This window comes from Ptiloglossa arizonensis, chromosome 2, assembly GCF_051014685.1.
Source record: "Ptiloglossa arizonensis isolate GNS036 chromosome 2, iyPtiAriz1_principal, whole genome shotgun sequence".
NCBI lineage: Eukaryota > Metazoa > Arthropoda > Insecta > Hymenoptera > Colletidae > Ptiloglossa > Ptiloglossa arizonensis.
In genome coordinates this window covers 15,573,350-15,589,656 of record NC_135049.1, presented here as the reverse complement: position 1 = coordinate 15,589,656, position 16,307 = coordinate 15,573,350, and the positions used below count along the sequence as shown (strand labels likewise).

At 40.6% G+C, this 16,307-nt stretch overlaps 1 protein-coding gene across 2 annotated transcripts in view; it reads left to right on the top strand.

Moving 5' to 3' along the window:
* The first annotated feature begins 543 nt into the window (after positions 1-543).
* The window catches only part of Mwh (multiple wing hairs), a 71,743-nt gene continuing 55,979 nt past the window's right edge, over positions 544-16,307 (top strand). The window contains exon 1 of one of the 2 annotated variants that reach the window (XM_076327055.1): positions 544-746. In XM_076327055.1, coding sequence (XP_076183170.1) covers positions 544-746 — 203 coding nt within the window. Of the gene's footprint in view, positions 747-4,620; positions 4,822-16,307 lie in introns of those variants that run through there. The other variant, XM_076327056.1, reaches the window with a different exon arrangement.

The following is a 16,307-nucleotide window of genomic DNA, read 5'->3' as shown; positions in this document are numbered from 1 at the left end:
AAAAATTCCTCATTGTCCGAGGAATGTGGGCGTATCGGGCGAGGTATCTGGCCGATAATGAGACAGATCTCGCGGCGGAGGGGTGAAGCGAACTATGCAAACGCCGTATGCGTAGACAGTACGAATTATGAATAGGTTATAATCGTTCGAGCGAATCGAACGAGAGGGAACGTAAAATCGTTCGTGAAAATCGTCGCGAAGAGACGCTTCTATGGAACTGCATTCCTTGTAGTTACCGTTCTATTCGTATCGGTAAACGATACGGATTCGTGTTGTAAGACGTTCGAGTGTTATTGCGTACGCATAAGGTGACTTTGACGATCGAAGAACAATAACACGCGAGGATCGCGCGGTTAGGAATCCCACGATCCTCTCGAGGTTACGTCGATCTCGAATTCGATCCCTGGATGGAACACTTCGCGCAGAAATATCGTAGAAAATATTCTCACGTATCCGAGCAAGTGATCGAAAACACGTGTCTTTGTGATCCGATTCCGAGTGGCACTGCGAAATTTACGAAAGTGAAGAGAATAGGCAGGCAGCATGGGGAATACCAGGTCGCAGCCTTGCCGACGAGGCAAATCGCTTTATCTGTTTTACCTTATACATAGAACGTGGAGTATCGTAGCTGACCATCGGAAGGATCAAGAGCGTTCCTATGATACCGATCGCGATACCGACTTATCGTCGAGATGCAGCGGTTGCAATAGATGCACTTACCGACAGGACAGCCTTACACTCGATAGGTAACGTAAATTACAATTTACTTATCTGTTTCGTTTTACCCGGAACATTGCTACGAATATCGTGCGAAAGATTTTAAAGGACCGAACGAACAATTTTTGTAAGATATTGGCGATTACGATATTAATATTAATTGTAGCTTCTTGAAATTTGGATCAACAGTCACGGAAACAAAAAGAACGAGTACGATCCGTTAATACGAAACGTGATTCGAGCCAATTAGTTCTTATCGTTTGCCGTGCAGTTAAAGATTACACGTCGAGCAATAGTGATTCCCGACGAAATTAATGATTATACGACAAGACTGATTGCCAGAGCCTCGCGGCGAAAAGGTTATGTGGACTGAAAACGCGAATTAACGGAACATTAATCGATCCTAATTAATAAATTCCAGCGTAGACTTCTTACATGATTTTTAATCCTATCCGAATGAGAAATGTGAGAGATAGAATCTTGACCCTTTCTACTTTTATCTAAACCGTATACATCAGAGATAAACTACCTGTCTATGCAGGGTGGTCCGTAACTGTTTCAGGTCGTAACTCCGTTATTAGTGCAGTTAGAGAAACATGTCGAAGAAAGAAGATGAATAGTTGAGAGAATATTACATTTGTAAGATCATATTTTAGTTGCAAGTGCAACGGTACATGTGCATTCGACAATCGTATTATTTTTTTTTTTTAATGGAAATGCATCTTTATTTCCATAAATCGAAACTTCTCGTTATTTTACGTAAAAAAGTATTGAGATAAAGTAGGAAAAGAATGATCGATTCGTGAAATATTTTAAATAAATTTCTCTATCGAAGGTAATGCTCAAACACTTCTCTATTAGATTATACACGTTTCGTGTAGCGCTTTCTAATTGTTTTTATATTCCTATTTGCGTATGTTCCTATACTTAAAGAAAATTACAAAAGAACATACTCAACGATTTTACACGAGATAAGTGGGCCTACTATAAAAAAAAAAATGCGAGGGGCCTTCGTCATCGGCATTTGTGCAACACAATAATTATGCTTTAAAAAATACATACAATAATAGTACTTAAAAAAAACACTTACCAAAGCTGAAATTAACTGAAAAAGATGGCGTCCATTACGATGCTTCTAATAATTAATATACAATATTATATTCAAGATCTGATATAATATCGAATTGAAATTCATGGACTGTATGAAATTAAATTACTTGAATTTTAATGATATTCTGTATTTTAAAATATTCTATATAATATTATGGTATAGAACTTTTATCGTGTATGCAATTTAACGCAATATTTCGTAAATAATAAATTTCAACAATCTAAATACATAAGAAAAGAATTTGATATATTTACTTTGTCATATGCAAGTATATGAAAATAATAGAACAAATCGAATAATCGGAATTAAATTAAAATCATTAATATATCTGTGAAATTTGAAGATTGTCTAACTTCTACCCTAAATATATATTATAATCTAATATATAGGATAAGTATATAGGACAAACAATAAATTAATTCCTAATTGCTTTTTACACATGTTCATATTCTCTTGTGTATCGACATATTCGCGTGTATAGAATAATAAAATATTGAAATGATAACTGACTCACCGGACTGGTGAGTATACGACGAGCTCGAACGACGACAGTCCGCAATTTAATATATTATCCTGCTAGTAGACTATCAGTCATTAGGAGATTGATAGAGATATCTGAAATCAGTGATCTAACGTTAATTTCTATAAAATATCACTAGCTATATTTTTTATTGGCAAAATAAGAATTATTTTTATTTTCTACACGTATGTGTATAATATTATTTTTTGTCATGTATGCCCTTATATGTACACATAATCTTTAACGTTGGTACAGCAATTTTGAATCAAATATTAGATTTAGAATACGAGTGTCATTTGATAAGAAGCAATCTAGATAGTTTAATTTGTTTACCGAATAATAAAACTTACGTTTTTATTGAGGTAAAACCTCCATCTGGGTGCATACTTGATTTTCACTGTTGCGTGTTTATTTATTATTAAATTCTGAAACAAATAAAAGTAAATTTATGTTTCGTTAATTACACACGAATACTTCGACTTTATTTAACTATTTTTTTGAAGCTTCGGTGTAAACTTACATTTTTTTGTTCGTTGTGGATCCAGCATAGGAGACACTTATAATTTATTTTAATATTTTAATAATACGAAAAATCGTAAATTTAAATTATATCTTAATTAAAAGAAAAAATTCAAATTTTATTTTCACACCATAAGGAAATGTGTTTTAATCGAGTTATTAATGAATTTCTAATAGCAATTAATTATTTCAATGTTACAATTAATTTTGCAAAATGTCAATTATATTTCATTAACGGAGAATAATAAGAATCAACAAAAGTAATTAATTTTTAACAAATTACATTCTATTTTAACAATATATTCGATCTATTTATTATTATTCACTCGCGTAATTTTGCAATTACTATTTAATAACATTTATATTTAATTAAGAGTACAATTTAAACGGTTCAAAAATGGATTTTCTTTTTTTTTTTAAATATTTAATTTTGCTTTATTCCATAAAAATTTTATTCTTATTTATGTATTTGTTTTTAATTATTCCCATATTAAAACACAAATAAATTTACAATCGAGTCTAAATCAAGAAAATCGAGGAGAAATTGTTAAACCCGTACTGTGCTATATCGTTCTTTGTAATGCAGGAAGAGTAGACAATTTTCAACTCATATTACACCGAATTTATTAACCTATTCGTGGTAAAACATAATACACATTGTTCTTCTCGTATCACTTTCACATTATTTTTCAATTTGAACAATGCAAACACTTTAATTAACTCGAAAAACGAAAATTCAGAGGAAGAAATTCAAGGGACGCGTAAACCGTGACCGTTCAAACGGTTTTGGATAGAATATGAATTTAACGGATAAAAGCTCGAATCTGATTGGCTGAAAATGGTGGCTAGAATTCAAACGCCCGTACTGTAACATGAATTTTTACACAAAACCTGGAAGATTTTATTTACCATTAATGTCAGTATTACCACAATTGGTATATTAACGTCGCACTATTTTTTCAATCGTAAACAGACTTATAATACTTCTCAGGAGTATTAAAATATTAAATTTCTACGAAATGAAAAAAGTAATTACCTTCGAAGGAAATAGTGTACAATAGTTTCATCCTCTGTGTCATAGATGTCACCACACTTACCTGTTGCGTGCAGCGCCATGTGGTCACTTAGGGTACTTTCTAAGCAACCAATACATAAAACGAAGATTGAAAAAAATGTTCACGTATAAATAACAATTCTTCCAAAATTCTGGTCCCTTTGTTTCTAATGAAATTTTTTAAATACTATAAACAATAAAATAGAACTTATTTTCCATCATAAGTTACAGAAATATACAAGATCGTTCGTAAACCTATATCTACTTTGATTTCATATAGTTACAATAATGCATGCATTTCGATTTTTTCTTCTTTCGCGAGTTCTCACGCGATCGATTATTTTTATCTCGATCGAACTTAGTCGACGGAAAGGAATTCGATTTAAAATTCCAAGAAAATCGATTAAAACTCGAATGTCCGTAGTAAGATCGCAACGGTGCAATAACTGTTGCAGTCGTCTCGCGTCACTGGCGAGGATTGAATATTCCAGTGGCCAGTTCTACCACTTGATGCCCGTTTCGTGCTCATTCTACATGCATACGGCAAGAAAACGGCCGATTATCGACTACGAGCTACTCGAGTTTGTCCTTTCTGCCCCTCTACGTGACGCATCACAGGATAAACTGAAACCTGGCTTACATTACGAGCAGGTGGAGGCGCCGGTGTCAGTAAACCTCCGGTCGTCTCGAGGAGCGGATCGCCTCGACGAATGTCCGTTTCTTCTCTCGCCGGGCCTCGGTGTTACGAGAACCGTGACAGTTCGGCACCTCTTTTCAAAAATGATCGTCGATTTCGTTCCTCGTGCCAACTCGTGAACAAATTCAATATCTCATGTGCCCTTCGAAACATGCGCCGGTACAATTGAACGTGGAACACGTGTGACTCGAAAGGGAATACAGGTAACCAACCATGCCTTCCTTTTTTTTTTCGAAATCACTTCCGATCGAATCGAATCGTGAAATTCCTCGGTGTTCGTTGAGATCGGATCACGATCCCGAAACTATCTTACAAACTAAGTATCCGACTGTATCTGAATCTACACAGAATTTTTTGTCACGAAACAATCCTACTAACGATAAAAAACAAATTAAAAATATTAAGTATGGTTTATGGGTAGACATCTTACAAATCGAGTATCAGACTGTATCTGAATCTACGCCAAATTTTTTGTCACGAAACAATCGTACGAACGATAAAAAAGAAATGAAAAATATGAAATATCGGTAGACTTTCCATCCATGCGGTAACGCGTTCGATAACGGAAACACGCGTTATCAAAGATTCTATCGTGCTCGGGAACGCGACCGATGGTAATTTTTCACTCTGGAATATTCCCTTCAGATTACTCGCGATCGACTCCCTTTGAGCAAACGCCGATCACGCGTTTCATAAGTTCCGATCGTAGGTTCTCGTACCGCGAGAAATGGAACCGATCTCGCCCAACTGTTCGATTCACTGCGCAAGTGCAAAACGAATCGGGGGATTCCCCGTACCGTGTTCGCGTATGCACGCGTGGCGCGCGTCCTTTCTGCGCGTGCACGCGCGTAAAATGAAAAATTCGTGAAACTCCACGTTTCTATTTTCTTTTTCACGTTTTTTCAACGCAAAATCCACTCGGGCGCGTTTTCTCGCTTAAGATCGCGCCGAGTTTATTATTCAGCCCGGTTGCGTACATCGACGACGACGACGAAGAAGCAGGAGCCATTGTTCTCCGAATGAAAACCATCCGCGTCGCGGAACGAGTTCGAAAAACAAGCCGTGGAATCGGGACTATTATTCCTCCACGACTTGTCCGCGGCGAATACTAATTATGAAATATCTTCGCGAGACAAAGAAACCACGGTGAAACGAGTCGCGTTACCGGTGGGGTTACGATACTACACAGCTGAACAACGTTTCCTGCGCGTGTCTCGATCGACGCTCTCGCGACAGCTCTCGAAGGAGATCGATCGTTCCACCGTTAGCTGAACCGTCGTTGATTCAGTAACCAAAGAGGAAGATTGCGTAACGTCGTGGGCGTATGCAAAACTCCTGCGAACAAGCAACGCGTACACCGTGTAATTATTTAGAACGGGTGAAATTAACGTGTACGTTAATTTATCGCGCGCGAGCGTGATAAATTACGCGTATCGTTCGACTGTCCGTTCACCAACAGAGAGGATTCGGTTTTTCGGAACGAGCGGATCGATCGGGAGGCGAAATTTTCGAACACGCGATCCGTGTCAGGGACATTTTGCGCGTGAAATTGCGCGCGTCGCGGTCTCGACGCGCGTTTCGTTACGGTTCACACGCGCACCGACGCGAGATTTCGTCGTATAATAATCGATACGGAAGACGAATCGTTCGATGAACGAGAAACAGATTCGCGCGGTGTGGACCGTGTCGTTAACCTCAAATCGGTAACCTTCGTTTTACGCGAATACGATTCGGTAGAGAGGGGGAACGACGGAAAATTGGACTCTTGAACAGCGTTCGAGTAAAATTCTACGTTTCGATACGATGGCCGGGACAGTGTTGTCCTTCGGGTTGTCACGGACTAGAAACCGATCTTTACTCGAATCAAATTTTGTTCATTTTTGTTCGAGAGATTTACAGATTGAATTTGATATTTGTATTCTTTCCGGTTAGCTAGATTCTATCACCGAATTTCACGTTGTCGCGGAATGTGCGATGACTCGAGGGACAGGTAGTTGAAAATTGATCGTTGGTGTCTCGGCTGGCTAGACTTTGCGTAGAGTCATCTTGTATTCCGTATCTCGAGTTGCGACGAAGTTGAAAATGGGCTTTGACATCCCGAGGGGCGGGTAGATGACGTTCGATCGCTCGTATGCGTTAGGCGAGACAGGGTGAGGAACGGTACGTGCGAGCGAGAGACCGAAATCGTGACAACTCACTTTCTGGAATTGCTAGCTCGGAGCGAGCTTCGGCGTTATCTCCGACACGCTATCGAGGGTGTCTCGAGTTACTAATGACTCGTTAGTAGCGAATCACCGAAGCAGAAAAGTAAAAGTTTTCTATTTTTCACTTCGTGAAATTACTTCAAACGAATCGACGCGGCTCTTGCGATGAAAATGATATCAAACACAAAGATACTCGAACGATTCTAAGCGAAACCGCTGAACACGAATGCTCGAGATTGACAATACACGCACGTGCGCATTAAGAGTAATAACGAGCCAAATTTCTTTTTCCCTCGGTACAAGAATTTACCGTACCGGTAAAATAAATTATTTCGATAGAAAAGTATGGAATATTTTCCTAGAAATATTCCATATTTTTCTAGAAAAGAAAAAAGATAGAAAAATATGGAATATTTTATTTTTCTTTCTAGAAAAGAAAAAAAATAGTAAAATGTTCCATATATTTCTAGAAAAGAAGAAAAATCAAAAATTGTTCCATATATTTCTAGAAAAGAAAAAAAAATCGAAAATTATTCCATATTATTCCAACAACTGCAAAGATTTCGTCGCAGACGAGACACGACGAAAACCAGCATCGCCTTTAAAAAAAAAATAAATAAACCCTCCAAGGCACCTAAAGGCATCTTTCCATGTTTTTGTCAATTTCAATGTATTCCCCAGTCTGCTTATTATAACGGTTAGGATAATCTCTTTCAATTTTATTTGCAACTTTTGCCCGAAGACTGTGCAATTAAGGATTAAAGTTGTCCGCGATCGTCATCATCCTGTAGAGGGAAAAACTCACCCGACTGGGTAGCGACTATATCTGTTTCGTTTTCACCGTTTCTCGTTTCTCTGTTCGCGCTCTCTTCGCCGATGCTGAACACACCTCCGGTTACGAGGAGAGCGGAATAAAAGAACGATGAGATTTCGTGTCCAACCCTCTCGTTGTGTCACGGTTCGTACACGAGGCTGCGAACCAACGAAAGGGAATACCCTCTCGCTCTTGTTCCCTAAGAGTGGACGCCACTGGCCGGGGAACGAACCGGGAACGTAACGTGCTGCGAACGATACGCGTGTTCTTATTCCCGGCGAGTTGAGTCTGCCGATAATAGGCGGGGAGTAAGATGGGGAGGGGGTACGGTTTGCCATTCCGCGGTTAAGTAAATCAGCCGTTCGATTCCCATTCTCGACGGACGTAACGGTGCTCGGATTTCACGTCCGCAGATCCTCCTTAATGATTTTATTACCCGGCGTACGCGCCAATTTACGTAAATACGCGACGCGAGCGGTTCTTTTTCTCCCTGTTACCCCCGCGGCCGGCGTAATCCGTTTCTCAGGACACGACTGGGACCGCTTCGTAGTACGTGAGGAGAGAAGGGAGGGGGGACGACGACTCGTTAAACGCAACTTGTAACTCGGTACCAATTTACGTTGTACCCGATGTACTGAGCGATTTAATGCCTTCTGATGCTAATAAACCGTTTCCGCGACCGGTACACCGTTCCCCACGTTTAATCGGAGGACGTTTGCACGGCTTCGATTCTATCCGCGGTGGAACGATCGATTAAAAGGACCCAAGCCTGCGGAACCGGGCCAGGTGGATTAAGACCCTAGGTAAAAGGGCTTGGAAAGAAACGAGGAGCGGGAGTCGGTGAAACTAGTCCGACGCAACGTGGCTATCGGTTACGAGAACCCCGACTATCCTCGTTTAATAACCAACCACCGGCAGCTATACGTATCACGCACGGGGATGCAAACCGCTCGCTCTACGGCTAATGAACGAATATTAATTGCCCTCTTTATATCGCTTGTAATTACAGATAAGCAAACTGGTAGATAGGAATCGTATTGATTAAAACGGTCTTAGAAAGTGGCAACGATGCAATTTTGTTCAAAGAGAAATACACCACGTTCGCGGTATCTTCTAAATCTGGTTGGCCCGACAGCCTGGAACAGTTGTACACGGTGTTTAGTTGGGAACTGGTCGCTTCAATAACGCACGGTTTCGATACGGTGGTAATCAATTTTTTTTTTTCTTGTTCTTTTTTTGGATGGAGATCTGGAGCAGCGATACCTCGACTTTTCTCTTTTTTTTCTCGCTCTCCACCGGTTTTCGCGGAACGAAATTATCAACTGTTGCCAATTTTGTGAGATACACTCGACACGCAATTTTAGAGAGTAATATACCATTTTCACAATCTAACTTGTGATAATCGTGAGCGCAGTTTTCGTTGATCAAATATTTTGACGTTTCGAAGCAATGGAAAACTTGTTCGTCGTCTTTCAGAATTGTCCGCGTTCTCGAGACAAATTCGAACGCGACTCTTCGAGGTCTCTACAGTTTCGAACAGAGGGTACAGAAAATTTAACACTGGGTTTTTCAATAGACGTAGTTTTCTCTATTAAAAAGACACTTATACTTTGACAGAGATACGGATGTTGAGAACGCAAGTACAAGTTGAGGTATCCTGTAACTGTTTTCCAGATACTCGGGTACCAAGGTACAATGGAACCTCGATCGATGTAACCTCGTTTATCGTGTTGCGTTGACAAGTGAAAAAGATGAGCAACAAATGTCTTCCGTTCGAAGTAAAAGCGGATCGTTGGTAGATTACGCGAGAAGTAGTTGGTACACATTGTAGAGGCGAACTTCCTTGTTGTTCTTTTGCAACTATCTAGGTTTTGCTGTATTGGAAACGTAATCCATTTACGCACACGCGCACGCGCAGTGTTCGAAGTTGAATTACTTCGAAACTGTTGCTTTTAGAATAGATGTACTTCCGTACTTTTATTCTTAACATTGAATTCCATTTTCAACGAGACACACTATCGATGAATTTAAATTTCAAAGAAATTGGTTTCCAGGGATCCTTAATGCCGTAGCCATAAAGAAACAGTGGATTCTTTTCCACGGGAACTTCTCACAATCCTCGAAATCGGCCGTAAAACATTCACGAGTTAATAATTTAAAAAGAAGGAATTGTTATTCCGGGAACTTCCTTTATTCTAACAAGGCGTATTAATAAAGTTGGGTCGAAGATACGCGATTCCGTTTCTGTATCTGGGAGAACGATATTACCGTGTTATTCATTAACTCGGTCGTAAAGTATTTGAAATTGATAAAAGTAAGGTACAGGATACTTTCGATACTAATTAGTTGGCATGAGCTACGCTCGAAACACGTTTGATCGCATGCAATCACACTGATTAAAGTTTCCGCAACCCGGACACATTGATACATCTGTGGATTACGATGGAAAAAAATTCGTGAACGATGTTTCGGATCGGCTTGGTACGACAAACTTTAATCACGGCGACTAAACAAGTTCTGTTAAACCCGATTATACGGAATAACAAATAAAAAGAGAGGAAAGAAAGGGAGAGAAGAAAAAAAAAGAACGGCCGCTCTATTAAAGCGTCGCGTCGTACAACGCAATCGAGATCTAGGAATGTAAATTATCGCGCGCGCGTTAATGAACACGCATCAATTACGTTTATAATATTCCGGATATGAAATAACGGGTGTAACGATGATCAATTTCTACGGACAATTTCAAGTTTGATTATAATCAGTTAAAGAGCCACACGAACTTTATGCATAAACATATCCATAAATAACTTTAATTAAACCGAGAGGAGACCCACAGAACTCGTTATTGATTTTACTTTTAATTCAACGCAATTTGCGGATACTGTGGAAAACTTAACGCGGATAGTTTAGAAAACGGCGAACTATATACCGTGATAATTCGAAATGGAACAACAACGATTCACGGATCGTCGTATCGTTTTCGTTGGACAAAGTCGATCGAATCGGAGAGACGACAGCGATCGAATTTCACCTACCCGTCTCTCGGGTTGTTACAAAATTATCCCCACCATCGTTGACCGAATCTCACTCGCTTTCGTGGTGTTCCACTCTCACTTCTGATGTATACGAATGTACGCGTTTCTCGGTCACGAGCTGGTGACAATCTCGGATATACTACTCTGTAGAAATTACGACGAAACCCACCGAGAGATTCGGTCATTTAACGCTTATACAACGTTTGTATAAAAACAAAGTAGCGACGATGCAGCGAACGAACGATTCTCCGGTAGCTGACGTTTGAACTTCTTCAGCTACGGTTCTTCTTTGGAAACAAATAAAACGATACAAAGTGACCACAATTAAAAACAGACCGATAAGATTTAATTGCAAGATGAGATGTTAGCGGTTCTACCGTGCAATTTGCACTCGCTTATTTTAATTTTTCACGATGCATTGAAAAATATCCCAACGTGCATTAGATTTGTTAATCAACCATGCAAACTTAAGTAACCGAAACTAAAAACGGACGAATAAAGTATTTAATTGCAAGATGAGATGTTAACGATTCTACCGTGCAATTTGCACTCACTTATTTTAATATTTCACGATGGATTGAAAAATATCCAACCTTGCATGACATTTGTTAACCAACAATGCCCCAAACTAAAGTAACCGAAACTAAAAACAAACGAATAAGATATTTAATCGCAAGATTCTTAGTAATTCTACCGTACAATTTGCGTTCGCTTATTTCAATTTTTCACAGTGAGTTTAAAAATATCCCCTTGTGCGTACCATTAATCGACAATTTGTCTCGGAATAGTTAAGAAGCTTCGAGGTTTCGCGTTTCGGAGCACGAAAATCAAAATTCGATGACACGGAACGAGGCCTAGTACGACTCGGAGAAATTGGAGCAATCTGATTGGAGGATACGTCGTTTCGAAGCACCGATCTAAGTGGATCGAAAAATTACACCAATTTTCGAATCGAGTATCGTACTAACGGTCGACGAAGTTGCGTAGACGATCCTCGAGCAATATAGAAATTGATGGTTTTGTTGCGCACCACGATAGAAAGTAGTTCAGGGACATCTCGGGGAATTAAACGTTTCTGCTCGCTTAATTCTTCGAGTTTAACGATCCGAGACGTTATCATTCAAACGCCTGACCACTTTTCCGTGACGTCTCGCTGTTGAGGCAATCGCTAATCGAATCATCGAAAACTCGCACGTACGTGTATCGCGCGCATACATCAACGACACGTCGCACAATCACGCGTACCATCTGGCTGGGATACGTATTCTGCTGAAATGAAAATAAAAATTAGAATATACAGACCGTGACCGTGCACGGTGGGGCCGCACGGCACGCGACAATTTCTTTCTTCATTCTTCGCGCCTGGGCGTAAAAGTTTCACCAGGGCTGCTCCTCTTCGTGGAAAGTTAACAAGAAAGTGCTTTCCTTCGATCACCGTGAAAAACTCACGATCGTTTCAGTTGTCGCGACTCACGAAGTGAGTGGTTGAGGCGATTAATCATTGCTCGTGTACGATCTCTACGATCGTAAATCGATCCGAGACGATTGAAAAGGATAATCAAATCGACGTGTATTTTCACTGTATTCGTCGGACAAGTGGCGCCCGAATCTGATTCACTCTTGCGTATTTACCTGGAGATAGTGTCTTTATTCTACGAGAATAGCATACGAGATTCCGAGCCCACTGGTGAAAAATTAAACAATTTTTCGGTGAACATTCGCGAGAATATTGTCAACGTATTACTGGGGTTTTCCCGATGAAAACGAGTCCAAACACGACCACTTTTCGCGCCACTCGAATTTCGAGCGCCACTATCGCGAGGATCGCGCGCCGAACAGGTACAATTAAAAATAATCCGAACATGGTCGTGTTTGTACTCGTTTTCATCGGGAAACCATTGCCGATACGTTGGTAACGCTCTCGAGAAAGTAGAACGAAAGCTTCTATTTATATAGAACATAAAATGTTTTATAGCGTATCTGTGATTCGATGCCGCGTGCGTGGCGTTGTCCCTCAGGGCGTATAAATAACAAACGCGATGGAGTCCTCGTAACCGTCCATTCGAGGTGAAAAGCGAGCACTTAACCGTGTATTACTGTATTATCGTGAAAGCGCGTGCGTAAGGTTGCGGGCCCATTGATGCAGCACGGTACACTTTCCTTCTTCCTCTTATTTCCTCTTATTTCGTTTTATTTCTTGGCGCTCAATGTTTGTTCGTAACCCAGCCGCTGACACAGGAACAGGTTCCCAGATGATATAAACGTTGAAAAAGTAGAAGATACGGTAACCATAAATTAGTCGATTGACTGAAAGAAATGTGAGAAACGTGGCGATTTACGCGTAAACTTTCCTGGGGCGAGCATAATACGCGATGCTACCTATTATCGCCGTCATCGGCGTAATCATTATGGTCATTATCATTCGTTAATTACCGCCGTCCAATTACGGAGCCCACGTTTTTACATTTTTCTCTCTCACCAGGAACGCTTATTTTCGATTCCGTTCACCGTTACCGTTTCAACCGAGATCGCTGAGCGTGTGTAGATCCATTATTAAACACGCTCGGCCATTTATTTCCGTGTTTCCAACCTCCTAGCGAAAAACCGTCGTGAAACAGGGACAGTCAAATGGATTAATTAGAAGAAAGTCGCAATCCGGTAGCTTTCTACCGTGAAGCCTGTCCACCGAAATGATTTAATTAAACAGGATTACTTCAGCAACGTCTGATTATCGTCCAAGTCTTTTCAAGCGTATGTATGTAGTTCGAGCAGCGTTTATTCGACGACCGTTTGCGCGTGATTTATCAAGTGTCGGATCGTTCCAAGTGTCGGTGCTGCCTTTGCGGTATCTTATTAGGGGGAAAAAACCAAATTGAACGAATCCTTCCTATCGATAAAATTGTGCCGCGGAGAAACTTCTCCGAACGAATTGCAAATAACGTCCAATCCGTTAGAAACGGAAATTTCAAAGTGTAATCTCGTCTAGAGAACTTGTTTCTACCAATTTTGAAAATTGATTGTCTTACATTCCTTTTATTCTAGTTTAATATCTCTATCACTACCCCAAACTTGCGATCCAATCTTACAAAATATATATATACACGTGAAGCTTATCCAAGAGAAAAATTAACTGTCGTAATTTTGCACGAGAAAACTATCATTCCGTTCAGTATTCGAATACTGTAACGTAAAAGTAACTATTACGAACATTTTAAAAAGGTTCCCGTGTCATCTATTATCGCCACCACCCTTAAAATCGCTCTCGATCGTTCGCTCGTCGATTTTTCCAAATCTGTACACTTCACTTCCGATTCGAAAAGCATCCCGGTTACAATACAGTTCCCCGTAACAGTAACAGTTCTACCCGGTTTACCTCTCACTTGTCAGTCGAGTAAACGCCGTTAACGACTCGGTAGATCATTTTTACCTTTTGCGTTCGTTGCGTGGATTCAATTCCCATGACGCGAGTTCCCATGGTACTCGAGCTGTCCGAGCCGCACCGAGTTGCCAATTTGACGTACGCGTGTGTCCACCGTGCTCGATCGCGTATTCGAACGTTGATCGGTTGTCTCGCGGACCGGTATGTACGCGATAATTGTTTGAACGATGGCCAGGTCAGGGACGTGTAACGCGTTCGCGATTCCGCGTAGTGGGTGCCAAATTTGGCGCGCTGGCCGATGATAAACGGAAACGGTACTCTTGGCATTGTTGGCCGATAGATTGTACATAGAATGAATCGTGTGCACGGTAGCGGCGAGTTAGCGCGAACGAATCGTTATCTCATTGCCGGTTCCCGATCGTTCACGGGACGATTTAATGGGCCGTTTGCAGACCGTTCGGTCTGTTACTGCAAAACGATCATCGTCCGCTTCTTGCGTTTCGACTCGGCTACCCCTCGCCGGGAGAGAGAATCCCGGAAGCCGCCTGGTGAGTAACGTCTCGTAAAAACGGTGAAGAACTTCTGCCATCGTTCCTCGGCGTATCGTTTCGCATCGACGCAAGAACAATACGCCGCCGCGATTCGACTTGCAACAATGTGGGACGAACACGAACGAGGAACATCGTTTCTTTTTTTCTTTTTTTTCTTCTTCTTCTTCTTCTTCTTTTTTTTTCTTCTTCTTTTCTTCTCCGACACCCGTGGTAATTTCACGCTCAATTTTCACATTTATTCGCGCTCGGTTCCGTGTAAAACATTTAAATCGCACGTCGAGAGAATCATCCGCGACCGATTCCGATGCTTTGCATACTCTGAGATCATTCTATGCAAACTCTTGCAAATGTTTCTTGCGTGCACTTTTGACACGCGGCGCGAGAATTATCTCGAATTTTTATTCACTCTTTGGAGCTCGGTGGGTTAAGAAATGTTGTATCTTTTTGATACCTTCGTGAGGTGTTTTTCAACCTACTAGGAAAAATTTAAATAACTTCAATTGTGGTTCAAAGAATAAAGGGGAGACATCTTTCCTGTCTCGAGACATTTCTTTCGTTTCCTGTTCTTTTTTTTTTAATTTACAAGTTTTAGAATACCGCCTTTGACTATTCGGACGTAATTTGACGAAATTTTTCACAAAACTGGTTTGTACGGTCGACTTGAAATTTGAACCATCCAAAATAATATTCTCTGTTCTCTACTTCGACGAAAATATTTATTTAAATAACGAACATTGGCGCTATCGAATCTTGGCATTTTCAAAGTAGCCTACTCGTCGCGTTGCTTTCGAAGACGATCTCTACCTCACCTATCGATCAAGGCATAGCGTTTCTAGACAGTCGTTTCTCGATTGTTAGCCTTAGACCTTTCGATGCGTGTTGTTCTTAGGAACTACCGTTAAAATATAATATATGCATCGGTATAAAACCAACGATCTACGAGTTCTCAGGCAATTTCAACAGTACATCTCGAATCGTTTGAATCTTCTCGAGCTCGCTTATAAGAATACCGAAAGGAGGTCCACGAAATCGAGGTATGCTATCCAGCGATGAAGCACGATTAAACCTCGGTAACGGAGGAACAAACACGAAAATAAACGATAAACATCAAATATGAAGTAAACTGTACAGACTTGGAACTGACCTTCGACTAACTGGAAACGAGATTGGACTTGAACGTTGGGTTGGTTTCTAAGGATTTTGGAGTACAAACGATGAAGAGTTCTAGATTCGTGCACCGATCGTTTAAACGAAAAATATTTAACTGTCTCGGATTAACAGGCTAACACGAACAGTATCGAATAACGTTTGCCTGTACGGTAACACAGATAGTAGATGAAATCTCGAAACTCTTCGATCCAATTGCGCTGAAATCTTTTCTCGAGAGGTCACCAGAATCGTAAACCGATCAAATGTAATCGAAGACATTCGCTTCAACGGAGAAATAATTTTTCATCGTCGTGGATGCATAAAAGGATAATTGTCGAATTGAAAAAGAACGTAGCGCCACGAGCGAGGGGAATGCGGACAGTCACGAGTAATCTTTCCATATACGGTAATATCGTAGATAGGTGGCCTCAGAGCGTTAAATCTCGTAACTCTTTGGTCCACACGTGGGTACCGTTTGAGTCTTCCCGTGCTCGGCCATAGAAATGCTAAAAAGACATCGGAAAGATTGAGGTATGCCATCGAGTGATCTCGCCGTG